General features: G+C 43.2%; 1 protein-coding gene across 1 annotated transcript; it reads left to right on the top strand.

Annotated features, from left to right (window-relative positions):
• The first annotated feature begins 617 nt into the window (after window positions 1-617).
• LOC117970794 (trichohyalin-like) lies at window positions 618-11,535 on the top strand. The gene is made up of 6 exons (XM_059019499.1): window positions 618-1,070; window positions 2,790-3,628; window positions 5,138-6,136; window positions 7,742-8,605; window positions 8,824-9,684; window positions 9,902-11,535. Exons 2-6 carry the CDS (start codon window positions 3,490-3,492, stop codon window positions 11,122-11,124), a joined length of 4,086 nt encoding a protein of 1,361 aa, XP_058875482.1. The 5' UTR covers window positions 618-1,070; window positions 2,790-3,489; the 3' UTR covers window positions 11,125-11,535.
• The last annotated feature ends 566 nt before the right edge of the window (window positions 11,536-12,101 follow it).

Here is a 12,101-nt window from a genome sequence, read left to right as displayed (position 1 = left end):
GAGAACACAAAGACCCTTGCTTATTAAGTGCCTTCAGTATACACAGGATGACAGCGCGGATCTTATTGCAGAGCGGTTTGAGCCAGTCCAGGTTTTACATGAATAAGATCCCCATTGCCTACCCTGTGGGAGTATTTACAGCGTCACAGTGATTTGATCAATTTCACTTCTGGCGTTTCAACAACACTCTGCAGCAGTTCAATTAATTAATTAATTAGTCAATCAAACCCGATTTTAAGAAAACATTATTTTTGATGTTCATGTTAAATCATTGTGTTACCAGTTTAACCACAGCGTTTATTCCCAGCCCGAGTCTGGTTCCGATTAACCCTTTACTGTCCGGGGCGCTGAAACTCAAACCGGGACGAGCAGCCAGAGAGTCCCCCTGCAATTCCAGAGACGAGGCTGCGCTTGATACGCAAAGGCAGGCTGTGCTGTGCAGGGGGGGGGTCAGGCTGGGGGGTGTCTAGTTTAGGCTGCAGTGCGCGCATTGCAGCGGTCCCGCTCCGGGACTGTATTTGAGGTTTCACCGCTCCACATCAAACCCACAGTAACGCCACCTGTTCAAACCCCGATACACTCCTCCGTGACGCTGCAGACGGGAGAACAACTCGGGGGGGGGGAAGAAAATGACGGCGCTGACTACTGAAGAGGAGAGAACTGGTAGGAGAAGCCCCGGGCTGCTGCTGTTTGTATCGACACCTGTAAGGATGTGCTTTTATTGAGGGCTTTTACCGTTTACATCTCCTCGGCATTGCCCGCCAAAAATGAACAAACAACACAGCGGCGCGGACCCTGAGCAGCGCGAGCTGCCAATTCAAACTGGAGGAGTTCGAATCCCAACGGCTGAAGCGGCGCCGCCTGAATATATTAGCGTGGAGTTAAAGATTACACATCAATAAATAAGATATTAGTACATACAGTTTAAAATAATATACGGTAGTATCAATACATTTCAAAAGTCTCGTTTACACCGGGTGGTTGTGTGAAAATGTTTCTATTAACGGAATATAAGAATGGTCAACATTAGCCTACGAAGGGGAATCTGTGGAGAAAATACAAGTTATCAGGTAGGTGTTTTTATTTTTAGTATTAATATTATTATCGGGTTACGGATGGGTTAAGAGATGTTTTTAATTATATTTTTAAAGTTTGAACATGAATGAAAAAAATAGTTCAGGTTTGAATTTTGTGTTTTGGTAAATTGAGATGACGTTGATTTCTTATGAAGTCAGCGACCGTTGTTGTGTTTAAATGTAATTTAAAAAGTTTAACTATGAATGAAAAAATGTTATATTCAGGTGTGGATTTTGTATTTTGTTAAAATGTGTGGAAATGTATTTCTTATTAGCCCAGGTTCTTATTCAGAAATACTTTTTTTTTTTTTTTTTTCGTTGCCTGGCAACGGCGCCCTTTTCCTGTCGGATGTTAGTAAGGATTGTGATCGGGGCTGCCCCGGTGATATTAGGGTCTGTTGGCATATTCGCGTTGTCTTGGTCCACTCGTGTCAGGCTGAGTTTCTATAAAGAGTGACGCTACAAAGCGCATTCATTTTTAAGGCTGCCCGACACGAAGCGGAATTGGTTCACAAACAGCCAGCAGACACTGCCCAGGGAACACGTTGTTAAACTGAGATATTCTGTCTCGCTGCGCTGGAGTCGCTGCAATAAAAATCACATTCTCAGTTCGGGGCTTTTCTCTTGAACCCTTATTTTGTTGAGGTTAGCTGTGAAACTAAAGGGTTAGGCTCATACATTTACCCATTAGGGGTCTGTCAGTCAGTATGTAACATCTCAAACTCTTTGGTTTCAGTATTGCGTTTATTACATAGAGCGCTGTGTGTGTTGTTCGGTGTTGCTGTATAATGCTTGACTCGGCTGCCCTCTTCAGGACAGATTGTGCACATGCGCAGATCCTGGCTGGAAGGTATTCTGTTCACCTGGCATCTAGCCTGGTTTGTTTGGAAATGTACAATACTGGAAATGAATTGTCTTGCGGGTTCAATGAGCAAGCTGGTTGCAGCTGGTCAAGTTTCTCAGGGATATTGTAGTCTCTGGAAAGTTGACCTGTTGTGTGGATTTGTTGATTTCTTCCAAAGTAATGCTTCTGTGCCTGTGGGTTTGCATAGAGTGCAGAATGACTGAAGGGACGCATTGCAAAGATGTTTTTAATACATGTATTGGATACACTTCAAAATATATTCAGTTCCATTATTTAATAAATTTACTTGCAATAATAACCCCCATGTTGTTAATGTATGGAGCTCCATCCTTACAATAACAGAACCGGGTGTGAAGCGCATGCAGTAAATATTAGTAAATTATAACCACAGTATACCATGTAATTATTGCACCTGTATTTTGAACTGTATCTCATTTATTGATGTGACTTGAGGTGTGTCTGTGTTTGTGCAGCTTGCTATACCCTCCATTTAAACGAGAGCAATCTTTTAATTTTATATATAATCACATCTTTAAATGCTAATAGCTGATGTAATTGTTCTAACGTGAATGAAAAGTTAAAATGATTTAAAAATATAATTTATTTCAATAATTTATTTTTAAATCATTTAAACCTTTTATGTACCCCCCCCCCCCCCCAAAAAAAAGAAACCCCTTTTCATTAATTTTTGTCCTCTGCAATCATACCTCCGTTCACACATACATGCAGATATGTAGTGGACAGAAATGAATGAAAAGGTTTTTTATCGGATGTACATAAAAGGTTTAAATGTAACATGGAATAGAAAGAGGAATACAAAGACAGTCTGGTTTGTGTTTGTTTTGCAGAAAGATGAGCTGAGGAGGCGTGAAATAAAGAAAAACCAGTCATGCAAGAAACACCTAAACCTGAGCGTCGAGCCAACAGCGACTTCCCTGACGAACAACGACTGATAGCTGCACGGGGAACCGGAAACATCCAAGATAACACAACAGCAGCTAGCTAACATCCAAAATATAAGACGTTACAAACACTAATTTTCTACTGACAAGCAACCCTCCAGAATACAACAGCATATGACATGCAGTCACGTCACGACACAAAAACATCGCACGCAGTACCAAGAGAGAGGCGTGACCACAGGGTGCTGTCTCCTGAGCGCTGGTTAAGTGTCAGGGACAGGAGAGGGGAACCACCCTGGGTATTCATAATCATGGAAGCTGTAAAACTTTGAATCTGCTTCTTGTGTGCCTGGAAACGTGATTCCCTGCATATATTAAAACAAACCTAACCCTGATTGAAGAAAAGGACTCTGTGCATTTTCTTCAAGACATCGGAACTCACTTCAAATCCACTTCAGTGCACTGAAATACATTGTTGTTTTAAATCATTTATCATTTTGTGTGCATCCAAGAAGAAAACATTCATATATAGGCCTATATCTATATTCATATCTCTGTATCTATATATCAGTGATAATAGCAGTGTTAAATCAAGACACAATTGGGATGAACTGAAAAGGTTAATTTGTCTGGTGACACTCCTAAGATGAAATGTACCTGGTCCAGGAAGTTAAAAATAATGTTTCAATTATCAGTGGAGCATCAAGAACACACCCTACACAGCGCCAGTAAATCAACACATTCTTCAGAGATCGCAGCCCCGGCAGGTCCTGATCCACATCACGGTGAGTTACAATTACAGTATTTTCTCTTGTATAGCCATTTCTCTGCTTTACTAATAGAAACACATAAGGACAGAAAGCAGTAGTTCTTGACAGACTATTTGTTTAAAAGTGTGTGAAAGTTTACCCCCGGTTTCAGTCTTTGCCCAAACCATTTTGTATCAGTTGCTGTGCTGCTTGTTTTCATGAAATCAAGCTACCGATGGGACCCCAAGTGTGAGTTTTTATTGTGTAAAACACGGCAGTGATTTATACAATACACTGGACTGGGTATCTGTGTGATAAAACAATACACTGGACTGGGTATCTGTGTGATAAAACAATACACTGGACTGGGTATCTGTGTGATAGAACAATACACTGGACTGGGTATCTGTGTGATAAAACAATACACTGGACTGGGTATCTGTGTGATAAAACAATACACTGGACTGGGTATCTGTGTGATAGAACAATACACTGGACTGGGTATCTGTGTGATAGAACAATACACTGGACTGGGTATCTGTGTGATAGAACAATACACTGGGCTGGGTATCTGTGTGATAAAACAATACACTGGACTGGGTATCTGTGTGATAGAACAATACACTGGACTGGGTATCTGTGTGATAGAACAATACACTGGACTGGGTATCTGTGTGATATAACAATACACTGGACTGGGTATCTGTGTGATATAACAATACACTGGACTGGGTATCTGTGTGATAAAACAATACACTGGACTGGGTATCTGTGTGATATAACAATACACTGGACTGGGTATCTGTGTGATAAAACAATACACTGTATTTGATTTGCTTTAAAATACATCTGGACGCATCTCCTCCTGTATAGAAGCCTGGTTTAAATAAGCCAGTCTGAGGCTGCTTTACATTCACACAAGGTTTTAACACAATGTTCTTGTCTAGTCTTTAAATAGACATTACAAAGTGAAAGGAAAAGAAACACTCCATTGCTTCTGCAGCAGCCAAACAGGTTTGAAACCTGATCCTTCCAACCTGTCTTTACCTGTTTATTCTGCTGGGCTTACTGCTCCTCAGTATCGTAAAGGGGCTCACAGTGCAGTGCAATACTACTTGAAGAATATACCAATAAAGACAGGAACAATAATAATAACCAGGAAACACTGTGTAGAAACTTATCTTTTCTTTGTGTTTAGTTTGTAGTAATATGATATTGTTTGTATAATGCTTCTAAGTTAATTGAAAACAAATCTGTCATTTCATTTTGTTATCTTCAATGTATTGCAGACAAAAGCTGAGATGGTTATTCATAGCCTGTTAAGTCCTGTTAATACAGTTGTGAAACCTCAGATTTCTTGGTGGTTTAAAACTCAAATAATTTGTGTGAGGAAAGCTAGTTCTGAGTGTTCTGAGCTTCTCTGGACAAATTATTAGGACACTGTTACACCTGCACATGAAAGAACAAACAAGAAATCAAACTGCTAATGCTACAAACCTGCTGACAAACAATTCAGACACTTCACTGATTCTTTCTCTTTAACAGGGCGGGGAATCATGGCTGCAGAACAAGAGGCTGAAGAAACTGTTTCTCAAGAGCTGCACAGCCTCTCTGAGCTGAGGATCGTGCTGCTTGGGAGAAGCTCGTACTGGAAGGTTGGGAAGAGTTCATCAGGAAACACCATCTTGGGCAGAGAGGAGGGTAGATCTGGATTCAGTGTCTCTGCAGAAACAAGGGAGTGTGAGAAGAGAACAGGAAAAGTGGCTGGGAGACGGGTCACTGTGGTCGACACTCCAGACTTGTTACACAGAGACCGGGTCGAGATTAAGAGATGTGTTTCTCTGTCTGCCCCGGGACCCCACGCTTTCCTCCTGGTGATACGCGTGTATCCAAAAGGAATGATTGACACTCACCGTGAGTCTATAGTAGAACAGTATTGCAAATGCTTTGATAAAGTGCAGGAGCTGTTTGGTGAGAGAGCTGTGAGGAACACGATGATCCTTTTCACCCGCAGGGATCTTCTGGAAGGCAGGACGATTGAGCAGCACATTGAGGAAGCTGGTGAGGAGCTCCAGCAGCTTGTTGAGAAATGTGGGAACAGGTATCATGTTCTCAACAATGAGGACAGGAGCGATCACACTCAGGTCACACAGCTCCTGGACAAGATAGACAGCATGGTGAAGGGAAGTGGAGGCTGCTACATCCCAAATGAGATTTACCAGCAGGTAAAAGAAAGGATTAGACTAAAGGAACAGGAACTGAATGAGAAACACAAAGAGGAACTGAGCAGGAAAGAAGAGATGAAACAGAAATATGAGGAGGAACAGAGGAGGAGAGAAGAAATGAAACAAAAATTTGAGGAGGAACAGAGGAGGAGAGAAGAGGAGATGAAACAGAAATATGAGGAGGAACAGAGGAGGAGAGAAGAGGAGCTGACGGAGAAGTTGAGGAAGCAAATGAAGGAAGAGGAGCTGGAGAAAGAGGCAGAGGAATCCAAGCTGCCTGTCAGGAGAAGGAACAGCAATGAAGGACATCGTCCCAACAGTAAGTATTCCTTTTATTCCCCCGACTGTCAGTTCAGTAAAATCATCTTTCTGAGGCAAATCCGAAGTTCAGTCTTTCTGTGGGACCTCTTGAGGCAAAATCATTGCTAGCTTACCTGCTGTATTGAACTGCAGTCAGTCTGTGTTATTAGTCGTGACATTGAAGCTTGCCTGCGGCTCTAGAACAATTGAAACATTGATTGATGCTTTAAATAATAGCAAATAAACTATTAGGAAAAAATAGCAATAAATCATTCTGTATCCTGTCACTCTCTATAAAGAAACATTGATTGATGTTTTAAATCAGGGGTTTTCAACCTGTTTTTGAAACTGTACCCCTTCTGTCGAGAGGTTTCAGCTAAAGTACCCTTTACAATTTTCACTCACTGAATGATACCATAGGTGCAATAAAAGGCAGACTAATCTGATCCCCCCCCCGTTTATTTAATATCTAACTTTTCACAATACTCTGGGACTGACAAACTGCTGGCTTAAGACAGAATACCAAACAGCAGGCTGCATTGCTTAATAAACTTAATTACATTTCTGGATGCACAGAATTAAAATTTAGGAATGTCTTTGGAATGTCTTGTATTAAGTTTCTGTTCTGCAAAATCATTATAAATAATATGAAACAGTCTGCAGTGTAAATGTTTATCACCTTACCATTTACTACCCACCTCAGCATAATGATGTGCCTTTTAAAATGTTTAGAGTATCAAAAACATTAACCTCAAGATAAAACTATAATAACTAACAATGATATTTTTTTTTATTAAAGCCAGCATAATAATGATCCAAAGGGACTCTATAACTTTCTGTCGCTTTTCACTTTCTTTTCACTCTTGTGTTTTCTTCCTTCATTTTTATTTTGCAAGTAAGAAATGCATCCGTTTCAGAGACCGACAGCATATTAAACCAGCCGCGGTAATAAATTAAACATGCACCGTCAAAGTATGATTATTAATTATGTTTACCGGAGCATTTGTACTTGTAACATTTCTGAAAACAGCAAAGATCATGAGCGGCTCTCCTCAGACACTCTCCAGACGCCTGCTTCACCTATCAGAGTGGAATCCACTCAATTGCAATCTCACACGCGTGCAGGTGCAGAATGTGGACCTGATAGATTCTGCGTGGGGTTTATTTTTCACTGCAGTTCACTTTGAGCTGCTAAACAAAGATTACATAATTATACACAGTTGTTTAGAGAATATATAATACCATTAAAAAATAAATTCATGATAATTATCTTCCCTTACTTTCATTTTTATTTGTGCATTTCTGAGTCGTCCTGCGTACCCCCTGTGACCCTTAGAAGTACCCCAGGGGTACGCGTACCCCCGATTGAAAACCCCTGCTTTAAAAAATAGCAAATAAACTATTTGAAGAAAAAAAATACCAATAAATCATTTTGTATCCTGTCACTCTCTATAAAGTGTGTTTTAATATTGCAGAATGCTACAGTAATATTTCATGTAGAAATCTGACTTGCAGGTTAATCATAGAATATCTGTGGTGCTTTAGAGACATTGTTAGCAAAGTCAAGCACAGTCACAGATGTGACATTTCACTATTCTGAAACAATACACTTGTTGTTTTTCAGTGTCTGGAGGTGAAGGAGAGGCTCCCCTTGCAGACAACCAAGAGCCTCCCAGCCCCCCTGAGCTGAGGATGGTGCTGCTTGGGAAGACTGCGGCTGGGAAGAGAGCAGCAGGAAACACCATCCTGGGCAGAGAGGAGTTCAGATCTGAAGCCAGTTCCTCTGCAGTAATGAGGGAGTGTGAGAAGAGAACAGGAGAAGTGGCTGGGAGACGTGTTGCTGTGATCAACACTCCAGAGCTCTCTCAGGACAAACTCCAGATTAGGAGCTGTGTTTCTCTGTCTGCCCCGGGACCCCACGCTTTCCTCCTGGTGATACCGGTGGCCCAATTCACAAAGCAAGAGAGAAGAGCAGTGGAGACAGTCCAGGAGATATGCAGTGAGGAAACTGTGAGGTACACGGTGCTCCTTTTCACACACAGTGACAAACTGAAAGGCAAGACCATTGAGGATTATATTCAGACAGGCAGCAAGGAGCTCCAGCAGCTTGTTAAGAAATGTGGGAACAGGTATCATGTTCTCAACAATGAGGACAGGAGCGATCGCACTCAGGTCACACAGCTCCTGGACAAGATAGACAACATGGTGAAGGGAAATGGAGGCTGCTACCTCCCAATATCATCTGAGATTTACCAGGAGGTAGAAGAAAGGATTAGACTAAAGGAACAGGAGCTGAATGAGAAACACAAAGAGGAACTGAGCAGCAAAGTGAAGGAGATGAAACAGAAATATGAGGAGGAACAGAGTAGGACAGGAGAGGAGCTGATGGAGAAGGTGAGAAAGCAGAAGGAGCGAGTGGAGAAACAGGCAGAGGAATCCCAGCTGCCTGTGAGAAGAAGGAACAGCATTAAAGGAAGACGTCCACACTGTAAGTTTGGTTTAAATCTTTTTAATACTCAAATCTCAGTGGGTTCCCTCCTTTTATGTGGCTAGTAATGGACAGTGTGTGTAAAAACAAAACAAAAAAAAAACTAAACAGGACTTTATCATGTTTGATCTCTTTATCTGTTTTTTCACAAGAACATGTCAAGTTCTGTGTTTTACACCTAGATCTCCAATTATTATCCAACTGCTTTTCTTTTTCAGTGTCTGGAGGTGAAGGAGAGGCTCCCCTTGCAGATACCCAAGCGCCTCCCAGCCCCCCTGAGCTGAGGATGGTGCTGCTTGGGAAGACTGCGGCTGGGAAGAGAGCAGCAGGAAACACCATCCTGGGCAGAGAGTTCAGATCTGAAGCCAGCTCCTCTGCAGTAACGAGGGAGTGTGAGAAGAGAACAGGAGAAGTGGCTGGGAGACGAGTTGCTGTGATCAACACTCCAGAGCTCTCTCAGGACAAACTCCAGATTAGGAGCTGTGTTTCTCTGTCTGCCCCGGGACCCCACGCTTTCCTCCTGGTGATACCGGTGGCCCGATTCACAGAGCAAGAGAGAAGAGCAGTGGAGACAGTCCAGGAGATATGCAGTGAGGAAACTGTGAGGTACACGGTGCTCCTTTTCACACACAGTGACAAACTGAAAGGCAAGACCATTGAGGATTATATTCAGACAGGCAGCAAGGAGCTCCAGCAGCTTGTTGAGAAATGTGGGAACAGGTATCATGTTCTCAACAATGGGGACAGGAGCGATCGCACTCAGGTCACACAGCTCCTGGACAAGATAGACAACATGGTGAAGGGAAATGGAGGCTGCTACCTCCCAATATCATCTGAGATTTACCAGGAGGTAGAAGAAAGGATTAGACTAAAGGAACAGGAGCTGAATGAGAAACACAAAGAGGAACTGAGCAGCAAAGTGAAGGAGATGAAACAGAAATATGAGGAGGAACAGAGTAGGACAGGAGAGGAGCTGATGGAGAAGGTGAGAAAGCAGAAGGAGCGAGTGGAGAAACAGGCAGAGGAATCCCAGCTGCCTGTCAGGAGAAGGAACAGCATTAAAGGAAGCCGTCCAGACTGTAAGTTTGGTTTAAATCTTTTTAATACTCAAATCTCAGTGTGTTCCCTCCTTTTATGTGGCTAGTAATGGACAGCGTGTCTAAAAACAAAACAAAAAAAAACAAAACAGGACTTTATCATGTTTGATCTCTTTATCTGTTTTTTCACAAGAACATGTCAAGTTCTGTGTTTTACACCTAGATCTCCAATTATTATCCAACTGCTTTTCTTTTTCAGTGTCTGGAGGTGAAGGAGAGGCTCCCGTTGCAGATACCCAAGCGCCTCCCAGCCCCCCTGAGCTGAGGATGGTGCTGCTTGGGAAGACTGGGGCTGGGAAGAGTGCAGCAGGAAACACCATCCTGGGCAGAGAGGAGTTCAGATCTGAAGCCAGCTCCTCTGCAGTAACGAGGGAGTGTGAGAAGAGAAAAGGACAAGTGGCTGGGAGACGTGTTGCTGTGATCGACACTCCAGAGCTCTCTCAGGACAAACTCCAGATTAGGAGCTGTGTTTCTCTGTCTGCCCCGGGACCCCATGCTTTCCTCCTGGTGATACCGGTGGGCCGATTCACAGAGGAAGAGAGGAGAGCTGTGGAGACAGTCCAGGAGATATTCAGTGAGGAGGCTGTGAGGAGGTACATGATGCTCCTTTTCACACACAGTGACAAACTGAAAGGCAAGACCATTGAGGATTATATTCAGACAGGCAGCAAGGAGCTCCAGCAGCTTGTTGAGAAATGTGGGAACAGATATCATGTTCTCAACACTGAGGACAGGAGCGATCGCACTCAGGTCACACAGCTCCTGGACAAGATAGACAACATGGTGAAGAGAAACAACGGCAGCTACTACACCAGTGAGATGTACCAGCAAGCAGAAGCAAAGATCAGACAAAGACAAGAGGAGATACTGAAGGAGAAGGAAGAGACGATATTGAGGGAGGAAGAGGAACTGAGGGCAAAGCACCTGAAAGAACTGGAGAACACGAAAAGGAAGATGAGATTGGAAATCCAGAAACGAGACGAGAAGATCAGAGAGCTGGAGGAGAGGATAGGAGAGCTGGAGGAAGAGCTGAGGAAAGAACAGGGAGAGAATCGCAGGATCAAACTGGAGGAAGAGCTGAGGAGAAAGAGAGAGGAGAGAGAAAGGGTGGAGCGAGAGAAGGAGGAGTGCATGGAGAAGGGGGAGAGAGAGAGGGGAGAGTACGAGGAGAAACACAGGAGAGAGATAGAGGCAGTCAGGCAGCGCTACCAGGAAATCATTAGACCAGAAGCAGAGAGAGCCAATGAATTTATAAGCAGATATGAAAAGCCAGCTGAAGCGAGAGGAGAAAGGGCAGCACTAGGGGCAGTGATCAGTGCAGTAGCAGGAGCACTGAGAGAAGGGGCTGCGATCGGGACAGTATTACACACAGTAGCAGAAACAATAGAGGCAGCACCACAGGAACCCAGTCAAGAGCAGTGAGACAGGGGGTGGTGTTATTGGACTGAGGGGTGGTGTTAGTGGGGGGAGAGGGGTATTATTGAATAATTTGAATGCAGGGTTATTAGAGATTCCCACCAGACACTGAGTGACTGACCAGGAACACAGACAAACTCTGCTGCAAGAGATTCCCACCAGACACTGAGTGAGACTGACCAGGAACACAGACAAACTCTACTGCAAGAGATTCCCACCAGACAATGAGTGAGACTGACCAGGAACACGTGCAAGTGCAGTGAGACAGGGGGTGGTGCTATTGAATAATATCTGTACAAGATCTGACGTCCATATTCAGAAAAACACTTGTTCTGTTTCACCCTGTAACAATATAAACACTGAGTAACACTGACAAGCTGTTACAATAGGGACTCCATATCAATGAAGGCTTGAACACTGCTGTCACTGTTAATATCGCACTGGACCACTAGATGTCAGTATACAACCAAATAATAAAATACACGAGGCTGCAACGCGTTCTGAAGGCATGGACCTGCATTTAAATGGACAGCGCCCCCTTCTCTGGTCTCATGCAATTGCACTGTAACGTCCGTATTCAGAAACCACACTTGAAGGTGAGTGCTCACTTCAGTGCACACGGCCAGTAGGAGCCACACTCGGAGCACTTCAGTGAGCACAAACACTCGGGTGTTTTATTCTTGAGAATGAACGGGCTGCTTGTCCTCCTCTTGTTCGTCACTTTTCTTATGTTCTCGTGTATTTGAACCTCCCTGTTCAGGGACTCAGTCCGTTTCAAAATGTATAGAAACAGCTGAACCCTGATTTGAATGTGTTGCTCACCTCTGTGATGATCAATGTATATAAACAGCTGAACCCTGATTTGAATGTGTTGCTCACCTCTGTGATGATCAATGTATATAAACAGCTGAACCCTGATTTGAATGTGTTGCTCAGCGCTGTGATGATCAATGTATATAAACAGCTGAACCCTGATTTGAATG

The sequence above is a fragment of the Acipenser ruthenus genome, unplaced genomic scaffold (genome assembly GCF_902713425.1).
Source record: "Acipenser ruthenus unplaced genomic scaffold, fAciRut3.2 maternal haplotype, whole genome shotgun sequence".
Lineage (NCBI taxonomy): Eukaryota > Metazoa > Chordata > Actinopteri > Acipenseriformes > Acipenseridae > Acipenser > Acipenser ruthenus.
The sequence above is the reverse complement of the archived record's forward strand: the minus strand, read 5'-3'. Positions and strand labels throughout refer to the sequence as shown.

Excerpts from the sequence above, each read along its gene's own strand:
- LOC117970794 (XM_059019499.1), top strand. The coding sequence starts at position 3,490 with ATGAAATGTACCTGGTCCAGGAAGTTAAAAATAATGTTTCAATTATCA. Across the intron at positions 6,137-7,741 it reads TGAAGGACATCGTCCCAACA|TGTCTGGAGGTGAAGGAGAG; the intron begins GTAAGTATTCCT and ends GTTGTTTTTCAG. Across the intron at positions 9,685-9,901 it reads TAAAGGAAGCCGTCCAGACT|TGTCTGGAGGTGAAGGAGAG; the intron begins GTAAGTTTGGTT and ends TTTCTTTTTCAG.